We start from the raw sequence: 25884 nt of genomic DNA, 5'->3' as shown, positions 1-25884 counted from the left end.
GCGCCTAGAACAATCGGAGTTTTGAACACTGATGGGAACTGTAGTCCAAAAACAGCTGGAGACCCGCGTTTGGGAAACTAGGGGTTGATCTAGTCCAACCCCCTGCAGTGCAGGAAAATGAAGTTGTCCCATATGGGGATCAAACCTGCAGACTTGGCACTGTCAGCACTATGCTCTAACCCAGCCTTTCTCAACCTGCGGGTCTCCAGATGTTGTTGAACTACAACTCCCATCATTCCTAGCCAACATGAACAGTGGTCAGGGATGATGGGAGTTGTAGTCTAAGAACATATGGGGACCCACAGGTTGAGAACTGATGCAACACAAGGGTAGGCAAACTAAGGCCCGGGGGCCAGATCTGGCCCAATAGCCTTCTCAATCTGGCCTGTGACCGGTCCAGGAATTAGCGTGTTTTTACATGAGTAGAATGTGTCCTTTTATTTCAAATGCATCTCTGGGTTATTTGTGGGGCATAGGAATTCGTTCATTATTTTTTCCCCAAAATATAGTCCCCCCCCCAAGGTCTAAGGGACAGTGGACTGAAAAAGTTTGCTGACCCCTGCTCTAACCGACTGAGCTATGTGTGAATACTCAATTCTTCATTTATGAACCTGTACAAATAATATTAAAAAGTATACATATGGATACATAAGGGGAGATTAGTTAGGATCTGCTAAAATCCTAAAGCAATGGGATAGTTTTCAGCTTTCACAGAACTGTTCTGAGGATCAGTATTAACGTGGTTTGGACTGGGGGGGGGGGAGAGAGAGAGAAGGAGGTAGCTTGCAGACTTAGAGGCATGGTAGAAACCTCTGCAACGTTAGTGGTTTTAAGATCAGAAGATTTGCTGCTGGGGCCTCTACAATGCCCTATACAAACAATGTCACCCTCCACCCTTTTAAACACAGCTTTTGGGGAAGACTTTAGTGAAATTCATAAGCTAGCTGTCATTAACTTTATTATTTTTGTTTGGTCTAAATCATGATACAGTATTGTGTTACTGCAGCAATAAACCAGCACAGCTACCTGTTGTTGCTGTTGTTGTTGCTGTTGTTGTTGTTGTTGTTTGTTTTGTTTTTAAACATTCTTGCCTAAAAACGAAAAGCTCTTTTGGAGATGATTGTGTTTTCTATACAACATTTCTCTTTTTTTTAAAAAAAACCCAAAACCTTCATTGCCCCTGGAATACTGATATGGCGTCTTTTTATTCCACACATATCATGTTCTGCATGTTCCAGCTTAAGTACTTATTTTCTGCTGCAGGAAGTCTGAAAGGGATATACTAGTGATAAACAGCAATGAATGTTTACTTTGGATTGCCAAATTTGATTGCGTTGGATTGTGAATCAGCTAAGTAGCTAGTTATGTTGATCAGTGGGCATAACTGTCTGTTGGGCATGACTCAAAAAATGCTTTGATTTTATTCCTACTGCAGATTCAAAGTACAGAAGGAGAGATTCCACATGCTCTTAACATGAGCCAGCTGGCTTTAGCCAAGACTAAAAAAGGTGAGTACGTTTCTCTCCTCATTCTTTTTGGCCCCCTCTGAAACGGCTCTGGCACAGCCCCATTTGTTTCTGACAGTGCCCATTGACATGTTGATGCAAGTACTTGGGAGCTTCTTAAATTGCAGCCCACCCAAAAGATCCTTGTCTGCTCCTCTGCCAGCTTTCAAATCATAGTGTTCCCCTTGTGAAGTGGCACTTCAAATGAGAGAGGATGAATCACGTTTCTAACCTCAATGAATGGTTCTGCTTCTCTGTGCTGCGGGTGATGGGTCGGAGAAGCTGAAAGGTTGTGTTTTGCTTTGTTTTTTTATAACGGAGCCCTGTCATTTGAAATGACAATTTTAAACCTTAAAATTACAAACTCTTTCAACCTGAATTGTGTGGTACATGCAGCATTTTACTGCCCTTACTGCTGACTGTACAGAAGCCTCGTACTTTTGACCACACAGATTGTCTTCCACTGCAGTCCTCTGCACATTTTAAGTTCCACTGTGTCCAAGGGGGATTCTTCCCTAGTAAGTCTGTTTTCACGGTGCAGCATTTATTCCCCTCTTTCTCTGCCAATAAGGGATGCAGGTGGCGCTGTGGGTTAAACCACAGAGCCTAGGACTTGGCAATCAGAAGGTCGGCAGTTTGAATCCCCATGACGGGGTGAGCTCCCATTGCTCAGTCCCTGCTCCTGCCAACCTAGCAGTTTCGAAAGCTCACAGTGCAAGTAGATAAATAGGTACCATTCTGGTGGGAAGGTAAACGGTGTTTCCGTGTGCTGCTCTGGTTCGCCAGAAGCGGCTTAGTCATGCTGGCTACATGACCCGGAAGCTGTACGCCGGCTCCCTCAGCCAATAAAGCGAGATGAGCACCACAACCCCAGAGTCGGTCATGACTGGACCTAATGGTCAGGGGTCCCTTTACCTTCTCTGCCAATATATGGGCAACGCTATTGCCCAAAGATTGAAAGCAAGGGCAGTGTAGGATTCCCAGCCAGCACTATACAGCTGATGGACATGAAGAAATCCCAGAATGCATCACAGGAAAGCACCATTTGATTCCTGAGCCTTGTCTGAGCAAGGAAAAGGGGTGGGATCCTGGGAGGCCAAATTAACTGGGTTATTGTGCAGTGTAGCAAAGATATCTGCCCACCATTCAGGGAGCTGATCAAGAAAATGCATTGTTCATTGCATGCATGTAACTTTTGAATGTACTTTAGAAGTTGCTATGCAGTATATATAAAATAGACATATAGAGTGAATTGTGCTTCCAGTTTCAATACAGAAAACATTTTGCTACTGATCTCAAAAGTTTTTGGGGAAAAACACTGATGCCATGTGCATGTGCAGCTGACAATAGAATTTAGGTACATACATGCTTGTGTGAGTGTGTGCACTTTGAGTTGAGAGCCCTATGCTCCTGTTTAGTAATAAATCAGCTTATTATCAGACCCAGGTTTTGTTTATTAATTCTCTGAGTCCTTAAGTCCTTCAACCTTGGTTCAGGCTCACATGAAATCCCTAGCCTTGCATTGCAAGATGTTATCTCATTTCCATCAACCTGTTTTCCACTGCCTTTTTCCAAAGCCCATTAATAACAAAACAGGAGTCCAGATGCACCTTTCATATTTGTAGCTTGTGACTCTTAAATGGCTGCTTTGATACTCATACCAGTGTTATGCTCTTCAGCATAGAATGTTATGCACTTATAATACATTTTTGGTGGCATTGTGCCTCCAAGGAGAAGGTCACTGTTGCTTTTTGTAACTTACTGCGGTCTGAAAAACATGTTTAGCAGGCACGCAGTAAAACGTACAATATCTGATTGTTTTTATAATCTTCATCTTTTTTTTTACAAGCATGGGGGCAACCCATTCTTAGGATTTTTATGTTAAACACTGCTGCATTTTACAACTACTGTGCCATGCACAAATGCAAGCTTTTTGTAATGTCACAGCCCTCTTTATGAATTGTGCTTAAAAAGAAAAAAGCTTAATGTAATCATTTTTCATAATCTTCTGTTGGCTGAAAAAACAATATTGCAAAACAATCTTCCTGTACATATGATATGTACTTTTTAGGTAATGCATTTTACCCAAATGAGTTTATCTGGTGTGTTCAGCACCAGCATTTGTTATTACGTAACCCGAATGGAGATATGCTTTGCTTTCTGGATTTTTTTCCTATGACTGGAACAAAAAGATACCCTTGCTCTGCACTATAAAAATGAAAGTGCTGCTGAAATGTCCAGTATGTGCAATGCTAGTTAACTGGAGGAAGCTCATTTCAGGGAAGGCACCACTTTCCTGCCCCTCACCCCTTTCTTCTGTGATGGCTTGACCTTGGAGCACCATGTGTATTAGGGGGGGCTAGTGTGCCAGTGTTGGAGTAAGGCAGTGATGGCCAAACTTGGCCCTCCAGCTGTTTTGGGACTACAACTCCCATCATCCCTAGCTAACAGGACCAGTGGTCAGGGTTGATGGGAATTGTAGTCCCAAAACAGCTGGAAGGCCAAGTTTGGCCATCACTGGAGTAAGGCTTCAGAGATCAAGGTTTAAATCCCCTCTTGGCCATGAAGCTCACTAGGTGACCATGGGCCAGTGTTGCTGCATTTCAGTCTAACCTACCTCACAGAGTTGTCGTAGGGATAAAATGAGTGGGGGAAAACCGTGAGCACGACATTGAAGAAGAGGGTGGGTTTAACAAACCCGTAAGTAACAGTTTGTTCTTTCTGGAACCCCAGCTCTCAAGTCTCTGGCAGATTGAGAGAGAAGTTGAACACCCAAGTGTCTTGAAAGCTCAGAAGTCAAATGCAATCATATGAACTTGCCTTATACTGAATTCAGCCGTCCTGTGATAAGACATTTGCCCAGCATCACCTATTTTATCTATCCATTTAAAGGGTTTATGTTGATATTAGTAACAAAATAAAATAAATAAATTTTTAATTTTCCCCCCAATTCCTTTCAGTATTACCTTAGAGATCAACTAAGTTAGTTATTGGTATGAGCTTTCAACATGATAGCTCATACCAATAACTAACTTAGTTGGTCTCTAAGGTGCTACTGGAAGGAATTTATTTTATTTTAGTTATTTTATTTTGTTTCGACTATGGCAGACCAGCACGGCTACCTACCTGTTGATATTACTAGTACAGTGGTACCTTGGGTTAAGTACTTAATTTGTTCTGGAGGTCTGTTCTTAACCTGAAACTGTTCTTAACCTGAAGCACCACTTTAGCTAATGGGGCCTCCTGCTGCTGCCGTGCTGCTGGAGCACAATTTCTGTTCTCATCCTGAAGCAAAGTTCTTAACCTGAGGTATTATTTCTGGGTTAGCGGAGTCTGTAACCTGAAGCGTATGTAACCCGAGGTACCACTGTACTCCTTCTACATTTATATCCTGCCTTGCCACTAAGTTGCTCGAGGTTATGGTATACGTGGTTCTCCCCTCCTCGTCTCATTATCACAACAACCCTCTGAGGTACGTTTGGCTGAGAGATGGGGACTGGTTGATGGTCACCAAATGAGCCCATGACTGGATGGGGATATGAACCCTTGTCTCCCAAGTCCTAAGCAGACACTACATTGGGTTTCTACTATACCAGTATTCAGCTTCTGGGATGGATTTACAAGCGTTTTTCAGCTGAGGAGATCAAAGTTTTGCATGTGTCCACTGGAAATGTGAAATAACTCATTGCCACAATTTGTTGCTGTTGTTCTTGACCATTATTTCAGTATTGCAGGAGGTGTTGCTTCTTTATTTTTAGCACAGTTGCTTCTCGTTTTGGGAGGTAGTTAATGTAACAGTTACGGATATTTGTGCAGACTTCAGTACACAAACAGGTCAATACGCAGGGCCAGCAGTTCTTCAAGGCCTAGGTATCTGAGAACCTCTCAGCTAGAGGGTGCCATCAGAGTTGACCCTGCTAACCAGCAGATACTGGGGTGGAGCAGGAGCAACCCACCACTCTTTCCTCCTGAGCCCACCAACTGTTCCCCTCTGTTTCCCTGAGGTGTTTTGGAAGACAGTGTCTATATGATTGTCAACATTATATAGCTCTCTTTAGTTGAGCAGTGGAGAAGAGCCAACTTGCCAAAGCCTTACATACAGAGATGACGGACCTGTGGGCCTCCAGCTCCCATCAGCCTCAGCCAGCAGTTAGGGATGATGGACTCTGGATTCCACCAACACCTGGAGGCCAAGGGTTTCCTCAGGGGATGAAACAAATTGCAAATAAAGACCTTGCTCCACCACGAACCAAGTTAAGGGTCAAGTAGGACACTGCTATGCCGTTTTTCTGGTTTCAGGGTTAGATCTGAGTCTGCAGAATGCAAAATTGACTAAGGCGTAACAGGTTCAAGCCAGTTTGTTTAGTGGATAGGAATGTACGATAAGAATTATTACAAAGGGGAATTTGCTGATGTGAATTTGTTGGATTGAGTTTCAGTGGGGTTTTGTTCATGTGCCCTTTAAAGCAGCCAATAAGAGCATTTCTCTCTCTTTTGAAAATGTTTTGACTATTTGTTTCTGAACATTGCTCACACTGGGCCTTCAGGTATAAAGCAGGCATTAGTTTTACTGTTCTTAATGCTTTAAAAAATATTATTTGGTGGTTCACAAAGGCCAGCCTAATAAAAACTTGCAATTACTACTTTGCAAGGCCAACTCTATTACTCAGTGGTCTGAAGATTTCATTGCCGTTTCTGCATTTGAGCACAGGGCTTATAATAATCAATCTCATTTACATACCTATTCAGACATATGGACTGCTTATATTAATCTATATGTTAAAATTGCGGTTGGTGGGGGAAATATTTTAAATGTCCCCCTTCTTCCTTTCTTTTTGTTATATCTGCAAATATAAACATTCTAAAAATAAAAAAATAAACATCACTAAATACTTTGGTCACCCTTGTCTATTGTGGAGGAGCCATAGCTTGGTGATAAGGCATATCTTTTGTGAGTTGAGTTCCCAAGTCCAGTCACTTGCAGGCATTGTCAATTTAAAACACCTTCTAACAGGAGAGCCGATTCAGTTGGAAAGCTTGCCCCTAAAAGTAGCCGCTGCTCTGAACGACGTTTGTGTGAAGTCATCAAATTATTAACACTCATGAGCAGCAAGTTGAACCCACTTCAAATGTTAAAAGGCTTTCTTGACTTAATCTGCTCTGTAAGACTCTTGAGAGCTCCTGATGGATTAATTGTTATTATTTCTTTCATGTGCAACTTTGTAAGAAATGTACCGACTGTCAGCTCCACGGAACCTTTAAAAACCTTTCATCAACCTTTTAAGAAACTGCGCTGCTCCGTTTTTCAGCCATTCCTTATAAATTATACAGTTTCTTAAAGCAATATAGGTGGGGAGGGGGGAAAGGAGTTCCAGTTGGATCCTGCCAAAATGTTTACTCCAGCTGTGCACTTTTAATTTCCCATAGAATCCTGAGACCTGTGTTGTAAAATGCCTCTTTGTGGCTTATTTTATTTATAACAGAACTTTGTGAAATGTGTAAAGGTCTGCCCCGTGCAGGACACAGTCTGCCTGCAAGGACACCTACTAAACCCAGCAACATCCATTGACGCAGTTATATGTGACCGTTGCCAGCATCTGAATGTAGGAGGCTTGCCTATATCAAGTCAGACCATCCATCTAGCTCATTATTGTCTTTACCATTGTTTCTCAAACTTGATGTTGTTGGACCACAACTCCCACCACCCCTGACCACTGGCCCTGCTAGTTAGGGATGATGGGAGTTGTAGTCCAACAACACTGGTCTATACTAACTCTCAGCGGCTCTCCAGGGTTTTGGGCAGGAGTCTTTACCAGCCTTACCTGGAGATGCCAGGGGTTAAACCTGAGGGTTTTTTGCATGCAAAGCAGATGCTACAGCACTTTCCCAAGGAAGGATGCTGCGCTTCCTTGGATTTCTGTGATGTGCTCTGCTGCATCCAGATGTAATTGGGCATTTGCATGTTAAATGCCAGTCTGCACTAAGTAGGTAGTGGTACTTGGCATACTGCCTCCTTGATGGCTGAAGCTCTACGTAAGCTAAGAGATGGTTGGGAGCATGGCAGCCTGCACTGAATGCAGTGTGTCCAGCAGTTTTAAAAACAATGAAAGTTTTCCTTAGTTTTGCAAGAGGAATTTCAGTTTGGGACACCTGTCTACAGACCAGTAGTTTTGCTAGGGCTGCCATACGTTTGGACACATCTGGGAATTTTTCCTGGACATTGGGTGTCAAAAATGGCATCCGGGCGGATTTTTGCTGTATCAGCAAAATGTCCGGGAAAACTCAGATATATGGCAAGTAGGGTGATTTTTTTAAAAAAAAGCTTTAAAAATTATCTCCAAAACCCCAACTTGTTTGGGATTTTCACTTTTGGGAATATGGCAACTCTAGTTTTGCTGACTGTTTTTGCTGTTTTGTTTTGCAGGATTTGATATATGTGTTTTTAAACAGTATTTTATTGTTTGTTATGATTGTGATATCTTCTATTGTGTTTAGTTGCCCCATGCTCCCATTGGGAGGAAAAGTACAAGGAAATAAATACAAAAGCCAATCTCAACATTATGTTATATACACCAGAATGACTTAAGAACATGGAGTCCGGGGGGGGGGCTGCACAGATGATGTTCTTAATGGTTAGAGTCACTCGTGGGCAAGAAGCAGGTTTAATTCATCATTTTAGCAGGATATTTGGACTGCTTTATTTATTTGTCAGCTGAATTCAATTTTAAGATGTGTCCAGTTTTGAAAGACACTTGACCTGGCACACAGATCTGCAAATGACTTAAGTCGGCCTGTTTAAACTGAGCAAGTCACACTGAAGCCAATGGAAATACAGTAAATCAGCAGAAATCCATAAGCTCTTCCTACTAGACCACATTAGCACCACTTGTGTTGTACCAAGCTGAAAGCAGCTACTAGCCATGTATATTGCGCCTGCCCAATGTTTGGCAGTCCCTGCTTCTACATCCCAGACAGAAAACATTGGTTGACTTGCTGATGCGAGACCCCATGTGGCTGGTTGACTTTGTTGGCTTCATAGGTCACAAATAGTGTAGACCTGTGCATGGATCAGAATTTTCTAAGTCTCTACAGGCTATAACTGGAGAGTTACTGCTTTTCCAGGAAGGAAGGGGAGGGGGGAACCCAGAGGGTTATTAGTGTCTACCTAAACTATACAATGCCTGTCCTGGAATTCACACGAAAGATGGCTCCTTCTCATACTACCGGTAGAAATTCTTTGAGTTCTCGTTCTGGCAGTGTGATTTGGGCAAATGGTTTCAAATCACAACCTTCGAGATGGAACAGGCCAAACATTGCAGTTCTGCTCTTCGTAGCTAAATGCAGATTTGTGTCTGTGTTAGTTCACTAGATCTGCTGCAGACAAGTTTGTTTGAACCTCTTGGTTTCTCTCGCTTTCGCAGACCAGCTCTTACGATCGGCAAGTCAGCATTCTGACAGCAGTGGTTTTGCCGAGGATTCTTCCACAGACTGCTTCTTGCTGAATCAGTTGCAGGTACAAACCTTATTTTTTACCAAAAAAACCCCAAAGCGTACATGTTTGGGGGGAGAGATATATAAAGTCCTAGGCATATTTTAAAGTTTTTTATTGGCTCTTGGTGACTGAGTAACAGTAATGTTACAGCCATGAAGCTTTCCTCATTTTATTGCCACCAATCAGGGCTTTTCCTACAGCCGAAACTCGGCCGAACTCAGTTCCGGCCCCTCTCAGGTGGGCACCATTGCCATTCTAAAGAGAACAAGGGAGGTGTTCATGGTGAGTTCTGGCACCTTTTCTTCTAGAAAAATAGCACTGCCAGCAAAGCTGCTTATAGGGTTGCCGTATTTTGAAGAGCAAAAAAGAAGATGCTATGACCACTCTCATTTTCAATACCCCTACTATATGTAGGCTATAGAAGCTATGATATATTGCTGTTGGGGGGGGGGGCAGGAGAAGAGAAGAGAAAAGCCACCAGTTATGCCTATGTCTCATCCAGAAAGAATAGCCAGAGACATTTTGGCAAATTTAAAAAATCCACCTGGACATAAATTTTACTCCTGAAAAAGAGGACACATGGCAACCCTGTTTCACCATTTACACAATTTTGTGTAAATCCCTACACAAATCTATTTGTTTCTTTTTGACTACATTTTTAAAATTATTTTTATCCTGATGCTACGCTGGTTATATGTTGATGTACTTCTTTTAGTGAGCATAAAACTTTCTAAGAATCTCTGCAAATGTATACTTCAGTCCTTATTGCAAATGTATATTTTGGTCCCTGTTGCATGCATCAAGAAATGGAATCAGCCCGAAGATAAACTAAAAGTCCATGTTTTAGGCTTTGACCTGCTTATAAAATAAGTATTAGGGCTCATCTGCCTTGCAGGATAAAATCACACCAATGTGCAAGTCCCCTCCCCCTCCCCACAGTAGTTGGTGTTGATCTGGGCAAAAATATGGTATTTTGTAGATATATGACTATGTTCACAAGCAATAAAATGCTGTAATGTCATGAGTAACATTCTGCTTGTGTGAATGAAGGCATTGAAAGGCAGGAAACTTGTAATGTTAGCTTGAGCAAAGCAAGCTTTGCTTGTGCCATGAAGTTTTTAAAAGACTGCCTGTCTGGTCTCTTCCTGTGCACTTCTAGCCCTTTCTGCTGGCTTGAGCAACAAGCTTCTCTGTAAGAAATGGAAAGGGATCCAGACTGAATTGCCAAAGACGACTTACCTCAAAATATTATAAATTAGTGCCCTCTGCTGTTAAACAGATTTTTCTTTAAGGAGTAGAATAATGTTTGGTATTTTTCTTCTTCTTTTTTAAGTGGCAGAAAATATATTGTCCATGTTTATATCCTGCCTTTTCTCCAGTGAGCTCAAGGCAGCAAACGTGATTCTCTTTCCCTCCCCTTTTTTTTTAAAAAAAATACCTTTTTTATTTATTTTCATGGTACAGAAGATAAATTTTGAGAAAACGATTGTCACAACAGTAAACAACAAATAACTTGTCTTGATAAAATTACAGACTTTTGTCATGCCATCTGTTAAAGTTTCATTTGAGATCATTTTCCTATGAGCGCTGGGTAGATTCCTGGTGCAGTCTGAACAAGGTAGGTTAAGCTGGCTGGCCCAAGCTCACCCAACACGGAGCTTCTTAGCTAGGTGCAGATTTGGACCTGGGTTTCATCTATCCTAAGGGACGCGGGTGGCGCTGTGGGTTAAACCACAGAGCCTAGGACTTGCTGATCAGAAGGTCGGCGGTTCAAAAACCCGTGATGGGGTGAGCTCCCTTTGCTCAGTCCCTGCTCCTGCCAACCTAGCAGTTCGAAAGCATGTCAAAGTGCAAGTAGATAAATAGGTACCACTCCAGCGGGAAGGTAAACGGCATTTCTGTGCCCTGCTCTGGTTTGCAAGAAGCAGCTTAGTCATGCGAGCCACCTGACCCGGAAGCTGTACACCGGCTCCTTCGGCCAATAAAGCGAGATGAGCACCGCAACCCCAGAGTCGGTCACGACTGGACCTAATGGTCAGGGGTCCCTTTACCTTTACCTTTACTTCATCTATCCTTATCTGACACTGTGATCACTACACCACACTGGACCTCACTGTGTTGTATATTAGAGAATTCAGTGGATTAAAGATCTGACCTACCGTCCAGTCTTTCTTTATTTTCTCATGAATGCTTATTTCTCCAATCCAGCTATCTTATGGACTCGTTTTGCTTTTCATTTTATTTTTTAAAAGTTATTTGCATAAAGGTACAAATGTTTTGGTATTTTTGTTGCCTCTTCACCACCCTGTTCTCATTGTGTTCCTGACAGGGACACGAGTCATTGCAGGCCATGGGAAGCAGCGCTGACAGCTGTGACAGCGAGACAACAGTGACATCTTACAGTGAAGAACTCAAAACGCCTATAGATGAGCAGTCCTATTTTAATGAGCTTGATGAGGAGAAATTCCTCCGCACAGAAGTGGAGCAGCGGAAGAGGGAGGCGGTTTCTGGGAGCGACGCCGGAGAAGGTCGTAAAGTTGTAGAAGGCGAAACTGGGCAGGCTGAGACCGGAGGAGATACAGAGTTTGGCCAAGGAGGATATATTAGAAAAGATGAAGGTGCTCTTGCACAGGAGGAAGAGTCTGAAGTGCTGGAGGAAGGCAGTGAAGAGAGCGACGCAGATAAAAGCAGCGAGTACGAATTTCCTCAGTATAAAACGCACCACATTCTTAAATCGATGTCCTCTATAGAAAGCAGCAGTTCATCTCCTTCGTCCACTGAGCGGGTTAGCATTGCTTTGCAAAGAGCCCAGAGGAGGATAAGCGGCTCATCTGATTCCAGAGCCGGTCGCTCGCTGCTCAAGTCGAAAGACTTTCTTTTCAAGCAAAGGCATCGGATCTCTGAGTTGGACTATCCATTGAGGCGCTCCCAGTCTCTCCCATCTGCACTACTGAACCCGGTGAAAGTCGTCTCCTCCGTGAATGTCCAGCTCACTCCAGGAAAACAGACATTTTGTAGCCCCCCGTCTTTTACTTACAAGTACGACACTCCTGAACAGGAGGGAAAGGAGGAGCACGCGGAAGAGAAGCCCCCTGAGGAGAGAGACCACAGTCCTCCCAGGTGCAAATCCACACTTTTCATTGCACCATCATCCCTTAGGAAAGAAGGTTCCCAGCCTGCATTGAACAAGGCGGCGGACGAACCGTGTCGGAGCCGAATACAGAGCTGCCCTTTGCACCTCCCGGCTCATATGTCTCAGTCGTCGTGCTCGCTACATTCCCTTCAGTTTGACTATCCAGACAGGCCCTTATGCGCACATATGAGAACATTTAGTACGCACAGCATCCCAAGCACCCCTGGGTCATCCTGCAGTGGTTTGCCTTCCCCGTTCAGCTGCCCTTACTCGCTGAGGCACGCTGGGCACCGGCGCCAAGCTCAGGCCATGCATTCGCCCTCCACGGTCGAAATGCAGCTGAGGAGAGTCTTGCACGACATCAGGAACTCTTTGCAAAACCTTTCACAGGTAAACTAGCTCATGGCTGCAACTGTATACACCCCCATGTGTCTGTTTGGAGGGCGCATATTTTGGTTGCTAAAAAGAAAGACGGCATGCACAACCGTTGTGCGGTGGTTTGTTTAAATTTAGGATTCCCCGTGGCATTTAGGGTTTCCACATGTAATTGATTTTTCTGGCAAACGGGAAAAGCTTGTCAAAGACTGGTTTTGTGAACAGGGGGCCCTCTAGGTGTTATGGATTGCAGTTTCCATCATCCATGACCACTGGCTGTGCTGATAGAAGTTGTAGTCCACCACATCTAGAAGGCACCACATTGGATGCCGCTGCCCAAACATTCCATTGAGTCCCTGACTAAGATGGGATTTGACTCCGCAGATCTAAATTTGATGCTCTTATCAACTGGGTCACGTTGCCTTTCAATACAGTCATGGCAAAGCTGACGTACAAAAACTCAGTTCTGTGAAGCATGAATTAGATTTCTTCCTACTCGGGATCTTTTATATGCAAACGTTTTAAAGGCCTTGCTTTTTATTATTCTTATTAAATTGAGGCTTGAGAAGATATTTCTGTTCTGTTAGTGCATCTGATGAAGTGTAAGCCATTGGTATTCTGTGCCCTGGGGAATGTTGGCATTGCTCAGGCCAGGAGCTTGACAGAGTCCCCTCAAGGACAAGATAAGTAATGGGAGGCAAACTTTGCAGAAGGGCAAGTTTGCTCTCCACTAATTGTCTAATGCATGCCGTGTACAGCTGTGTGGAAATGTTGCATCACAATTCCCATTGTCCCTGATAATTGGCCATGCTCGCTAGGTCTTATGGGAGTTATAACAAAGGGATGTCTGGAGGGTCACAAGTTCTCCTCTCATCTAGAGAGTCCTTGAGCAGGGTTGTGAATCTGAGCCGTCTCCCATTTCCCAGATGTCATTATATTGAAGGCCAGCCTGGTTTAGGCAAGTGTGAAATGAGTAGTATGCCTAAGAGCCAAGCCCCGTTCACACACACAAATTAAAATAAAATTACAATATTTGAATGCCATACATATTTCTGCAGAGTCTTCATGAAGCCTGAGAGACATAGGCTAGGTGGCTTAAGCTTTGCAGCCATGTGTTCCATGTGCAAAACTGCTAATTCGAAAGCTCAAGACTATTTTAATGCTCTGCAATAAATTTTGATTAAGTAACTTCCTTTTCGCAACCTCCTCCTAGAACGAATCCCAAGATTTTCCCCCACTTAGTACTTAACATGTTCTAAAATGCTTGCCAGATGCAATAAACTCCGTTCTGGAGCTGGGGAAAGTTCACCTTTTTTTGAAGAGGCTTTCACAATCGGAAGCCTCATTTTATCATATGAAAGTTTGGAATGAACATAGTTGCTTCTCCAGTCAGGAGTTTCCCAGGGATCTGACACAGCTTTACTCATTCCATTTTGTAAAATGCATTCTTTTCCATGGTGTCCATAGTTAATAAAACTCCTAGACCTACACTGGACTTGCTACACTTCCACATCCTTTAGGAGTTTGGCGGTATTGCGTCTGTGTGTTTCTGTTTTGACATATTTGGGTTTGTGTAGATAATGCTATCTGAAGCCTTGCTACTTGCACACTAACTGCTTAGATAATTTTTTAAGTCTGAGGAAAAGCTCCTTTGTCTGTCATGCAGCACGTATCATTATCATCTTAGCACAGTTTTGATTTGGTACTTGTATCTTAAGCAGAATATTATGAACCAGTTTGCGCAGGGGATACAGCGTTGGACTTAGACTGCATTGACCTGTGTTTCAAATCCCTGCTTAATTGTGAAGTTCACTAAGTGGCCTTGAAGAAGGCATTTGGTCTCAGTCTATTTCGCAGAGTAGACAGTCTCCTATGGGCTCCTCTTAGTCCTTTGGGGGAAGGACAAAAATCGCAGGTGGGAAGTTTTGCTTTGCACAAATTGGCTTCTTACCCAGAAATTTCACTGCCAAATTGGATTTTTGAATCTAAATCCATTCCTCTTCTTAGTTGGAATTTGCTCTTCACACAAGTGCACAGAGCTAATTCAGATGGCACACGTGATACCGCCGTCCGTAGGGCTATACCACCTTGCAAGGCTTCTGGGGGCCTTGGTGGTTTGAATACACGCATCCAGCGGAATTGAAGAGGTGCAACAAATCTGACCAGTCTCAGATTTTAGATATTGTTTGGGGCTTCAGTGTTTCCATATCTGAGGGGTGGCAGGGGTATCACTGCCAGAAACACTGGCTGAAACACAGGTGGGCTGTCATTTAGGTGTGAGGGGGCTGGGCCCAGAGTTGAGGATGAGAGCCAAAGTTTGGCCTTGCTTGAAGTGCCAGCCCATTTCACAAAGTTGTTATATAAAAATAAACCGGGCAAATGCAAACGACCTACAGTTTTTTCCCTTGTATAAGATGCCCCAATGTATAAGATAACCTCAAAATTAAGAGATCAATATTTTAAACACAAAACAGAACATCTTTGATATTTTCTTAAATATTCAAAGTACTGATATATTTAGTACCATATATTTAAACATCAGCGGTCAGGGAAGTTGGCCAAAGTTGCTGAGCTTTTGCGGAAGTCCCCCAGAGTTAGGGTTGCCATATTTCAAGAGGTAAAAATCAAAATTTGTTGGGCTTTTTTGGTGCAATAGCATGAAAAGTTCGTTGTGTTCATGACTGTTGTATTGACATGTTATTGCTTATTGGTCTTATGTACCAAGTTGTTAAAATGTATGTTTGTTTTGACCTCTTCTCTTCCCTTTCTAGAATGCTATGATGAGAAGTCCTGACCTCACTACAGCCCCTTACAGTACTCAGAGATCTTCTATTCTACCTCTCTATGAAGTAAATGGCACTTTTCTCTCTCTTCATCCATGTTCTGTGTTTGAGATAAACTTGCGCCTATATATATGTATAAAATGAGAATGTCCTTTCATCTGGGTTCTCCCCTCCCATCTTTAGAAGATAGGGACGAAGAAAGAGATGTTGCAGTTCTCTACTCCATGTATCCAGCCCTCTCCCTCCCTCCCTCTGGGTGGTTTTCAAGGGCAAAGGACAGGGAGGTCATGGGCATGCCGTAGGCGTGGTGCTAAGATGGCTGACTCCACCAATAGGCTGTAAGTTGCTGAGCCCCAGCCCAGAGCCCAGATTGTCTCTATGAAGACAATCCATTGGCAGATTGGGCTCATGGAATTCATGGGAGACAAGGCTATAGCTACCAGCCATAGTGGCTCTTTATTCCCTCCAGTGTCAAGAGGGCGGAATGCCTCTGAATACTAGTTTCTGGGAATTGCAAGTGAGAAGAGAGCTCATGTCCTGTTTGTGGACTTCTCTTGTGTTTTATTGCATATTTTAATTTTTGAGGTTGTTTTAGTGCCCCGGCAGAATGGTTTTTGTCTCTTTTAGGCGGCCCTATTCAGGGAAGCTTTTAATGTATGATATTTTAGTGTTTTTTGGTTTCTGTGGAAGCCGCCCAGAGTGCCTGGGGAAACCCAGCCAGATGGGTGGGGTACAAATAATAAATTATTATTATTATTATTATTTTAGTTATGCATTGGTTTTTATAGTTGGGAACTGTAGCTGTAAACTGCATAGGAGGCATTTTGACATAAGCAGTATGCAAGTGAATCATCACTATCGTCGCCATCTGCTTGGCTACTGTGAAGACAGGGTGCTGTCCTGGAGGGGCCTTTAGTCTGATTTGGCAGAGCTCTTGTTATGTATTTACACAGAGTTCTGAACATAAATGCTTCTCTGTATCTGTCTAGAATACATTCCAAGATCTTCAAGCCGTGAGAAGGAACCTAAACCTGTTTAGAACGCAAATGATGGATTTGGAATTGTCCATGTTGCGCCAGCAAACCACTGTTTATCAGCACATGACAGAGGAAGAGAGGTGAGTGGGGTAGGGGGGTGCTCTCACCTAAGCAACTTGTTTACTTTATCTGTGCTCACATGCAGGTTGCTTTTATATTTCTACTAAAACCTTTCGCATCTGTTCTCTTTCTTTCTCAAAAGCACTGTTTTTCTTCTAGGTGCGCAGCCTTCAGTTAATCCTAAAGCACGCTCCTTCTCCTTCCTCTTCTGCGCATTTAGAACTGGCCTTTTGCATTCTGACTCTGCCACTTTGCTTCTGATCATCACTCACAGTTAGATTGCTGCAACTTTCTCCATGGCGGTCTTTCTGTTCTGCCACCTCTTCTCCACTCTCTTCAGAGTGCTTCTGTCAAGACCAACCTTTCGTCCCTTTTGCTCTGATCTCTGCCCTCTTGGTAAGATCCTTTTTGATGTTTGGGTTTCGTTTCATTTGGGCATTAACTTCAAGGGTCATATTCCTTAGGACATTTAGATGTTTTAAAAGGGATGGCTTTTCATTTTATTTATTCCTCAAGGAGTTCAAGGTGGCATGCTTCTCAACCCTTCAATGTTTTTCCTCTCAGCAACCCTGTGAAGCAGTAGGTTAAGACTGCAAGACTGTGGCTGGCCCAAGATCACCCAGTGAACTTAATAACTGAGTGGGGATTTAGACCTTGGTTTCTCAGGTCCTAGTCCAACACTATGGGATGCGGGTGGTGCTGTGGTCTAAACCTCTGAGCCTCTTGGGCTTGGTGATTGGAAGCTCAGTGATTTGAATCCCTGTGACAGGGTGAGCTCCCGTTGCTCTTTCCCAGCTTTTGCCAACCTAGCAGTTCGAAAACACGCCAGTGCAAGTAGATAAATAGGTACCGCTGTGGCGGGAAGGTAAATGGTGTTTCCATGCACTCTGGATTCCGTCACGGTGTTCCGTTGCGCCAGAAGCGGTTTAGTCATGTTGGTCACATGACCCAGAAAGCTGTGTGCAGACAAACGCTGGATCCCTTGGCCTGAAAGTGAGACGAGTGCTACACCCCATAGCCACCTTTGACTGGACTTACCCGTCCGGGGGTCATTTCCCTTTTATTTTATTTTTACCTTAGTCCAACACTCAAACCACTTCACCACACTGGGGTGGTCTCAGGATTTCCCTCCGAATCATATCAGTCACTCTTATAGCCACCTTGTGGTGAGGTTCCGTAGAACTATTTGTTTCTGAAGATACTCATTTTATTACACACACACACACACACACACACACACACACACACACACCCCTGCCATCCTCCTAAAGAGATAAATGTGCCCCGAGTTTCTTCTCCCCACCCCATCTTAGTCTTTCAATATGCTTGTGGTAAATGTTTGCTTGAGAAATAGTGACTGAGCTCAAGGTCAGTCATGAGTGAGTGAAGATTTGAGCGTGTGTCTTCCCAGGCCTAGCCTAAGGCTCTGCTCATGAGTTTCTTGTCTGATGTCTGCTACATGCATGGTAGCCCTTCAAGCCAGCCTAGTTCCACTGAAATCCCGTTTCGTTTCCACTGTAGATTCTGTAAGGAAAGAAAAGGGTTGCTTCACTCTCCCATCCATGTATTACGGCATCTGCATGACCAGCTCTCTCCCTTGCTTATATAATACGCTGCTCCCAATAAATACCTGGACCACATCCAAACCTATATATAGCATTTAATTTACAGATTTGCTAAATACATACTAGTTAAGCTCTGGAAGTCTTGTTCCCCGCCCTAAGGGATTAGTTTTGTTTTTTACTAATTTCATCTCCAGTGGATTTTCCTCATTAGTTTGCAAAACCAAAAGTAAAGCCCCATGCACTCCTGTGGAATGCACACATTCCTTCTTTCCTCTGTTCCCTTTTCTTGGTTGCTATATATTTTCATGTGAAAGTGCATATATCTGCATAACACTGGACTGATATGTTATCATTCCCTCCACTGCTTTGGATGATATGCCTATTTGTGCTCTGCCAACAGGATTGTATATTCCCCTTTCCATTTTGTTTGCTTCTGATTTAGATACGAAGCTGATCAGCTCCAGAGCCTGAGGAAATCTGTCCGCATGGAGCTTCAGGAATTAGAAATGCAGTTAGAGGAGCGCCTTCTTACTCTCGAAGAGCAGCTTAGGAATATTCACGTGTCTTCACCTTACAGGCAACAAACACCCATGGTATGTCACAGTCCATCTGTGCAGATATATCTGTGCAAGGGATGTAGAAGCACCGGGTAGATATGGGGCGAGTTATTCCCCTAATACCCAGAACTTTGTTATGCCACCAAGCATTAGAACAGACACATTAAGCATTTTTGTTTTGGGGCAGAGTGTTTTTTCATGTGGATCCATGTTCCAGAGGCTAATGGAATTCAGTATCAGACATGCTAAGCAAATTTTCAAGTCAGCGGCAAGAGGGAAGCCCAGATTGAAGGCCTGTAGCCCACAGCCTCAGAATGGTGAGGACATGCACATTCAGCAGAATGGTTGAGTTTGTCCTGTGGGTATTTGTACTCCTTTATTGTTAAAAAACTAAGAGACAGGCAACTGGGCTTGGATTTGTAGGCCAAGAAGAAGTTGGGGGTTGTGTTGCTCTGTCAATACCAACAGACATAAAACATGGCCTGTGTTCTCCCCTAGGCTCACAACTTGCTCTGGAAGCATTTCCCCATGTATTTTAGGGTGGTGTAGCCCAGATGTCACTAATGATCCAGTTCAACAATCCACTAATGATCCAGATCAACCTTCCAGCCCCTTGATCTCTCTGGCATTCTTCATATGAACAAACCTGAAATAGAAAATGATAGAGGCTTATATTGACAGTGGCCCAATCCTGGCTTAATAAACTAGGGTATTTCTGAGCTGTTACATCTCCTTCACTCCTCCCTTCATGTCAGCAAGGAAACAAACCAGGAAGCTACAGCTGACTGCAGCTTTCTGCTACATGTGAATGGAGAACTGGGGTTCATGGCCACCCCAAACGACAAACAATGGTTTCTTGTGTCCACTCATGTGAAGGGGAAATAAAGGGGCTGCATGTGTGTCAATAATTTAATCATATGAACAGAGCTATTACGTTTGAATGAGGGGTTAGAAGAAACTAAAGAGCATGTAGCATATCCAAATTCTGTCCCTTTCCCCCCATCTGAGGGGGGAAGTTCTAGACAGAATAGCACAGCTGACTACAGGTTACCCGATAACTAAATGGTGACCTCTGCAGATTCAGGTTGCTTTTCTTTGGAGACTCCAAAGGTTTAGATGACCCAGGGATGGGTCTGAGGAGGAAAAGGAAACATGGTGTGTGGTTTTTTGAGGCGGGGGACTAAGACCCAACTAAGTTGTGCCAAATAGATCCACTGAAATTGATGAACTTAAGCTACTTCAGTCCACTGATTTCATTTGGTCTTCTCTGAGTCCTGACTAACAGTGTCCATATCCTCTAAACTCTTACAGCTCTTTAAATATTTTTCTTCCTTACTATGTCCTGGAATCATAAATGCAGAGGTAGCATAAAAGGCTCTCTGGGTCCTTGTTTTCTCAGAAAGTTGGCGGTGTGGCACAGGCCACGAAGCAATTTTGAGAGCTTCCAAAAACATCAACAACCCCTAATTTCTGTGGGTTTTTTTTTCTTCCAGGGCATGTATGGGAGCAGAAGCACTGATAACTTGTCGTGCCCTTCTTCACTGAATGTGATGGAGCCGGTAAGTAACCAAGACAAAGGCTGGAAGTGAAGGCAGTGGTATTTTCCAGTCACATTGAGATGTTTCATTGGCAGTGATACATGAATGGAATGGATTGGATTGGAATGGAATAAATGTATGTACAGAACATGTGAGATACTGGGGATGCTGTCAAATTCATGCTAGGCCTTTGGCTATTCTGAGACGCAGTGTGTTCCAGTAGGGTTGAAGGCATGGTTTGTAGCCCAAGGATGAGGCGTAATTTTTGTGCTCCTGTTCCAGCATACATTTGGGGTTTTGCCTGTCTCACAAGACAGTGAGTAAAGCAGTTGTCTTGTCTTCCTCCCCCACCTCCCGTAATTCCGTAGGTCTCTGAACTCATTCGAGAGCAGTCATTTCTGAAGTCTGAGCTGAGGTTGGGTCTGGGAGAACTTGGAATGGAGATTCCGCCGGCCGATGGCTCAGAATGTGCTTTTGATCATGGACATTCTGACTCCTCTTCAGTGTGTTCCAGCCAAGCCAGCAGAAAAGACAGTGCACACTCATCTGAGATGATGGGGAAGGCCAAGCCCCAAAGCAAAAAAATCTACCGAGCGTGTGTGGCCTTGATGCCCTCTCCACCGGCAAGAGCAGGAACAGGGCAGCCTCCTGAAAGCTCTGAGGGACACACAACGTCCAGATCGGAGGTGGAGCAGAAACTTGAAAAGATCCCTCTTGTGCCTGCGGTTGAAGAAATTCACAGAAGTGTGGAGAACGATGAACTGCAGCAAGTCATACGAGAGGTGAGCAGTAGGCTGGCTAGCATTTGGAGCATTTTATCTCAATGTTTTCTTCTTAATGTGGTTAAGAAGATTTGATTGACCTCACCGAACTCCAATCCCCAGGATAGTTTAATGATCAATCCCTCTTCCCAGGAAATGAGGAATTGTAACTCTCTGAGGGTAATAGGGATCTCCTAACAACTCTTAGCAACCTTAACAAACTATAGTTTCCAAGATTCTTTGAGGGAAGCCATCAGGTTGCTGTTTTCAGCAGTTGGAAAGCTTTCTTTCTTCTTTTGGCCCAGCCTTAGTTCAGATCTTTCCCAACACTATCAAGAGATGTCAGGGGTTGAACTGAGACGTCCTGCATACAGAGGATGTGATCTTTCCCCGAGAGTCTCATACTCAGTGCCGGGCTTTGGAGAAAGTCTGGTGCTGTTATGCTCTAAGGACTAATGCCATAAAAGTTATTCAATTCTTCTCATGTTTCCTCAGAAGTAAGTCCCATTGTGTCGCTAGTCCCTTAAACACAGAAGTTTGCCAAATCACACATTGTGTGTATGTTACAGAGTGGGTTTGTTTAATGCTGGCACCCACTTTGTTTAATATATCTCTTTGCATCTCATAAATACCGAAAGTCTCTGCCTTGCATTGTTTGCTTCCCAAAGCAGAATGAATCCATTGCAGGGAAATTCATTAATATGCATTCTTGATATTTCTTCACAAATGTTAAACTCATGGCATTCTGAACAATTCCTCTCCCTGTGTATACATGAATTATCTTGGCTTGTAGGAGAAAACAGCATAAACAGTATTCAGTGTTCCAGAGCATGCCAGAATAGACTGTAATGTGTGTGAGCTTTTGACCTGTATCTTTTTACTGGAATGAAAAGGAACCCGCTATCCTTTTCTCCATACTCCCACAGAAGAAAACTACAAAAATGCCAAGATACTTAACTTTGTTCTCTCTTGCTTCGAAGAAAATGCAGATTGCTTTCTTATTTGTGGAATATAAAAATGCAAAATATAAAATAAAAGAAGAATGGAGCTAGTGTTCTCTACTTAATAGAAATCGGGTTATTGGGGAATAGTATCTTGAATCAAATTGTTTCAGGAATACTTGATTTGAACAGTCTGCTTCTCGATGCTCTCCATTTTACCTTTTCAAGACACCGGTGCACTTTTGCAAAGTCACACTGGTGCCTTTCAAGGTACTAGTTTCAAGGAACCTTTGGGTGATAGCCAACATTAATCATTCTCAGCATAGATCCATTGAAATCATTGGACATCACCCTCTATTTTGAAGAAACTTCTCTAGAAAGAGTGGCAGGTCTTACACTTAGCTGTAAAACATTTTTTAAAATCAGACTGATTGCAGGTCCATTGGTATTCTTTCTTGTGTGCCACTTTCTAGATGCAAAGTTGGATTCTTTGCACACATCCCTTACTGCAGCGAGGAAACTTGGACGCAGAGACAGCATCCTGCCCAAGGTCACACAGGAAGCCTGGCTGTAGCAAAGCCAGGAATAGAACACAAGTTGCCTGTTCCTTTCCACACAGATGGATCCTTTCTCTTGCTTGCTCATCCATTAGCTCCGCTAATTTGGGAAGCCTTTGTCACTTCATTTCGGAATGAACCCAATTTATTTATAGCCTTTGTATTCGTCCCTTAAGTGGCAATCCCGCCAGCACTGGAACGCAGAACCCTTGGTTCTCAGCACAGCGCTGCTGCTTGTGGTCAACCACCAGGGCTGCAGTTTGGAGCAATTTTCTGGGCATTAAATAACCACTAGACTGGCTCATTCTCCACCCACCCCCCTCCTGCCCCTTGCTGCCCATTGGATTCTCATAGACAGGAAGAATGATAAAAGGCTTTCTGTTTTTGGACAACAATGGTCATCCTGGCTTAGGTATCTGCCAATTTATTCCTCATCTTTGGCTCCTAGGTTATTCTGCACCATGAACTCATGGGTCTGTTTCTCAGTATTGACCCCCCTCCTTCAGTGTTGACCTCCAACAATATTCTTGTAGGATTAGAAGCACAGTACAGAACTTAGGACACATCCACTCCATACATTTAATAAAGCACATGGCTTCCCCACTAATAAACCTGGAAACTGTAGTTTACCCCCTCACAGAACTACAGTTCCCAGCACCCTTAAACTACAGTTCCCAGGCTAAGTTGGGGGAAAGCCATATGCTTCAAATGGATGGTGTTGCAGATATAACCCTGGAAAACTGCCTACTGCCACATTCCCCCAATTCCACAAGGAAAGATTGAATGGGATTGGCCCAACCTATGCAGTTGTGCTTAGCCTTCAGTGAGCTACAAATATAGGGGAAGGATGGTAAATGTAGACAAACCTGAAATGTCTTCTTTTCAGATCAAAGAATCTATCGTCGGTGAAATCAGACGGGAAATTGTAAGTGGACTGTTAGCAGCTGTCTCTTCCCCTAGCAGATCTGCTAACGCTAAGCAAGAAACGCAACCATGAATTGGTACTACAGGTAAATATTTCAGTGTTGCTGCATGCCAGTAAGTGCTAGCAGGAGGGTGGGGAAAGACCATGCAGATTACATCAGAAAAGAATGTAGGGGCTGAATATTACAGAATTGCACTACTGCCTCCACTTTCTCAAAGTTGGCTCCAGCAACAGTGCTTGGCCACCAGTGGGTGGATTCTAAGCCATTAGCCTGGGGTGTTGAAATGCATGTGTTATATATAATATATATACTTTTTCTTAAATTTTCTGTTTTACAATTTCAAATACTCATTTTACATCCTTAAAATATCCTCCTTCTCTTTCCATAGTTCATTTTACGTATCATAAATCTCTGCATATTTTACAAAAACTATACCATTCGGTATTCCATTATTGCACCCAACAAAACTTATTTACACTGTTGAATTTATCTTGATGCTGCCAGCGTTTTCAGCTATACACAATTATTTCCCATATATTCAATAGATGTTTTCCAATCTTCTTTAAACGTATGTTCTTCTTGTTCTCTTATTCTATGGGTTGAGTCTGCAAGTTGTGAGTCCCGGGTGTTGAGATGCATGTCGCTGCTTTCACCGAATAAATATATTTGTTTTTGATTTGAAATGACAATCATGCAATAACTCTCTCTCCTCCCCCCCCCCCCACGACAGGTTGGCATGTGGTCCAGGGCCACTGTGGAATTCTCCTTTTGGAAGGCTAGATGGGCGTGTCTGCCTGCACTCAGGAGGACAGAAGTGAAGGCTACTGTATACAGTTTGTAGTTTTGTGCTGCTTAATGTTCCACTTCAGCTCCCTCTGCTCCGATTGGGACACTCTACATCTTACTACTGCCCATGAACCACCTTCCAAGCCTTAATATTTATTTGTACATTCCTACGGTTCATTTGTGCATAGTGTCTTGCTATTATTATTATTATAATTATTATAATTATTTCTGTGTAGAGGTGTTCCTCGTAAAACTTGAAGACTTCCTTGATCTACCCCAGTTATAAATAGCCTAGGACTGTCATTGTTATTTTATATATCTATGTAAAAACCCACTGACCTCTGTGAGGTATTTAACTGTGCAATAACTGATTCACTCTGAGAGCTTGAAACAACTATCCTGTTTTCACTGCTGTTACCAAGTGCCACTTCAAAAGAGGAGAGTAACCTGTTGTGTTGTTGTTGTTTTAAAATGCTGAAACTCTTGGGAGAAGCTGTTGTTTGCAAAGAGTTTAGAGAGCTAAATGAACTTACGTAAAACTACTAAGAACGCTTACACCAAGAGCCTTATCTTTGAGCAGTAGACACCTTTTAAAAAATAAATAAAATTTTCTGCTTCTTTAATCTTTCTCCTTGGGGGTGTGCTTTGTATTGTTTTAAAAATCCTTAATATATATTGATGACTTCTCAACGGTATCAGGAGGCAGCCTTTTTCTCCTTTTCATAAAACAAGTCTATAAAACACTAGAGGGTTTTTCTAAGTGGATAATGCTGTTGTTGTGGGGGAATCGGAACGAATTGTTCCCCTTTTTCTGAAGTTTTACTATGGCCCAGGGAAAATGGCATGTATCAGAACAGAAGAAATTGTATGTTGGCAGGGTTTTCAGTTTCTTTTACATGTTTTTTTTGTCAATGGGATGCTAGACAGTCAAGGTTTAATAATGTCTGGATTATTGCCACTGGGATTCCTTATGTTTCTGTGGTTTTGTTTTTTGTTTTTAAAATATGTTTTCAACTAATAAAATCAAGATTGTGTTGAATACATAATCAAAACTAGTAAAACTATAACTATCTTTTATGAGAAAAGTCTGTCAAAGTGCATTTGGAATGGACATAAGGGCTTTCATATTAAAAGGGGCTGTTATGCCAATAAAATATTTATTTTGCCTACAAGTGTTTTGAACTCGTTATTTTCATTGGTTTTCAGACACTGGAGTCTTCTGCCTGGGCTGGGGGAGTTATGTGAATAGATCCTTACATAGGCATTTGAGAGAAGAATTCAGCTTGCATATTAATCCTGGTTTATACATGCAGCAAAATGAGATATTAGAACCCTGAGCTGGTATAATGGACTGAACCACCTCAGGTGATAGGTGGGGGGGGGGTGTATCATGTATGAATGTTCCTTTACATTACAAGAGACACAGAAGCCGTGTCCCAGTCATTGTATCATTCAGGTTGTGCATCAGAAGTTGATCTGGAGCGCTTGTGCAACAAATCTGTTACCCCCTCCTGCTGACCCCTGCAAAAAAAGTGACTTTTTGCTATAACGCTGCCCATCTAGCCTGGTTGCCTCAGCCACTCTGGATGGCTCCCAACAAAAAAAAGGGGGGGCACAATATCACACATTAAAAACTTCCCTGAACAAGACTGCCTTCACATGTCTTTTAAAAATCACATAGCTGTTTGACATCTGCTGGGAGGGTGTTCCACAGGGTAGGCGCCACTACCAAAAAGGCCCTTTGCCTGGTTTCCTGTAAGTTCACCTCTCACAATGAGGGAACCACCAGAAGGCCCTCAGAGCTGGATCTCAGTGTCTGGGCTGAACGATGGGGGTGGAGACACTCCTTCAGACCAGAGATTATGGGA

At 43.1% G+C, this 25884-nt stretch overlaps 1 protein-coding gene across 4 annotated transcripts in view; it reads left to right on the top strand.

Annotated features, from left to right (window-relative positions):
* ITPRID2 (ITPR interacting domain containing 2) overlaps window positions 1–25188 on the top strand; it is a 67903-nt gene extending 42715 nt beyond the window's left edge. For all 4 annotated transcript variants that reach the window (XM_081198909.1, XM_081198908.1, XM_081198910.1 and 1 more), the window contains 10 exons: window positions 1436–1508; window positions 8927–9018; window positions 11327–12520; window positions 15277–15354; window positions 16278–16405; window positions 18393–18543; window positions 20001–20066; window positions 20414–20827; window positions 23191–23314; window positions 23961–25188. In XM_081198909.1, the coding sequence (XP_081055035.1) occupies window positions 1436–1508; window positions 8927–9018; window positions 11327–12520; window positions 15277–15354; window positions 16278–16405; window positions 18393–18543; window positions 20001–20066; window positions 20414–20827; window positions 23191–23301 (2307 nt within the window). In that variant the 3' untranslated portion in view covers window positions 23302–23314; window positions 23961–25188. The remainder of the gene's footprint in view (window positions 1–1435; window positions 1509–8926; window positions 9019–11326; window positions 12521–15276; window positions 15355–16277; window positions 16406–18392; window positions 18544–20000; window positions 20067–20413; window positions 20828–23190; window positions 23315–23960) is intronic.
* Window positions 25189–25884: the final 696 nt, after the last annotated feature.

The sequence above is a fragment of the Podarcis bocagei genome (assembly GCF_964188305.1).
Source record: "Podarcis bocagei genome assembly, chromosome: 1".
NCBI classification, from domain to species: Eukaryota; Metazoa; Chordata; class Lepidosauria; order Squamata; family Lacertidae; genus Podarcis; species Podarcis bocagei.
Note: the sequence above shows the minus strand (reverse complement) of the source record. Positions and strands in the feature narration are given on the sequence as shown.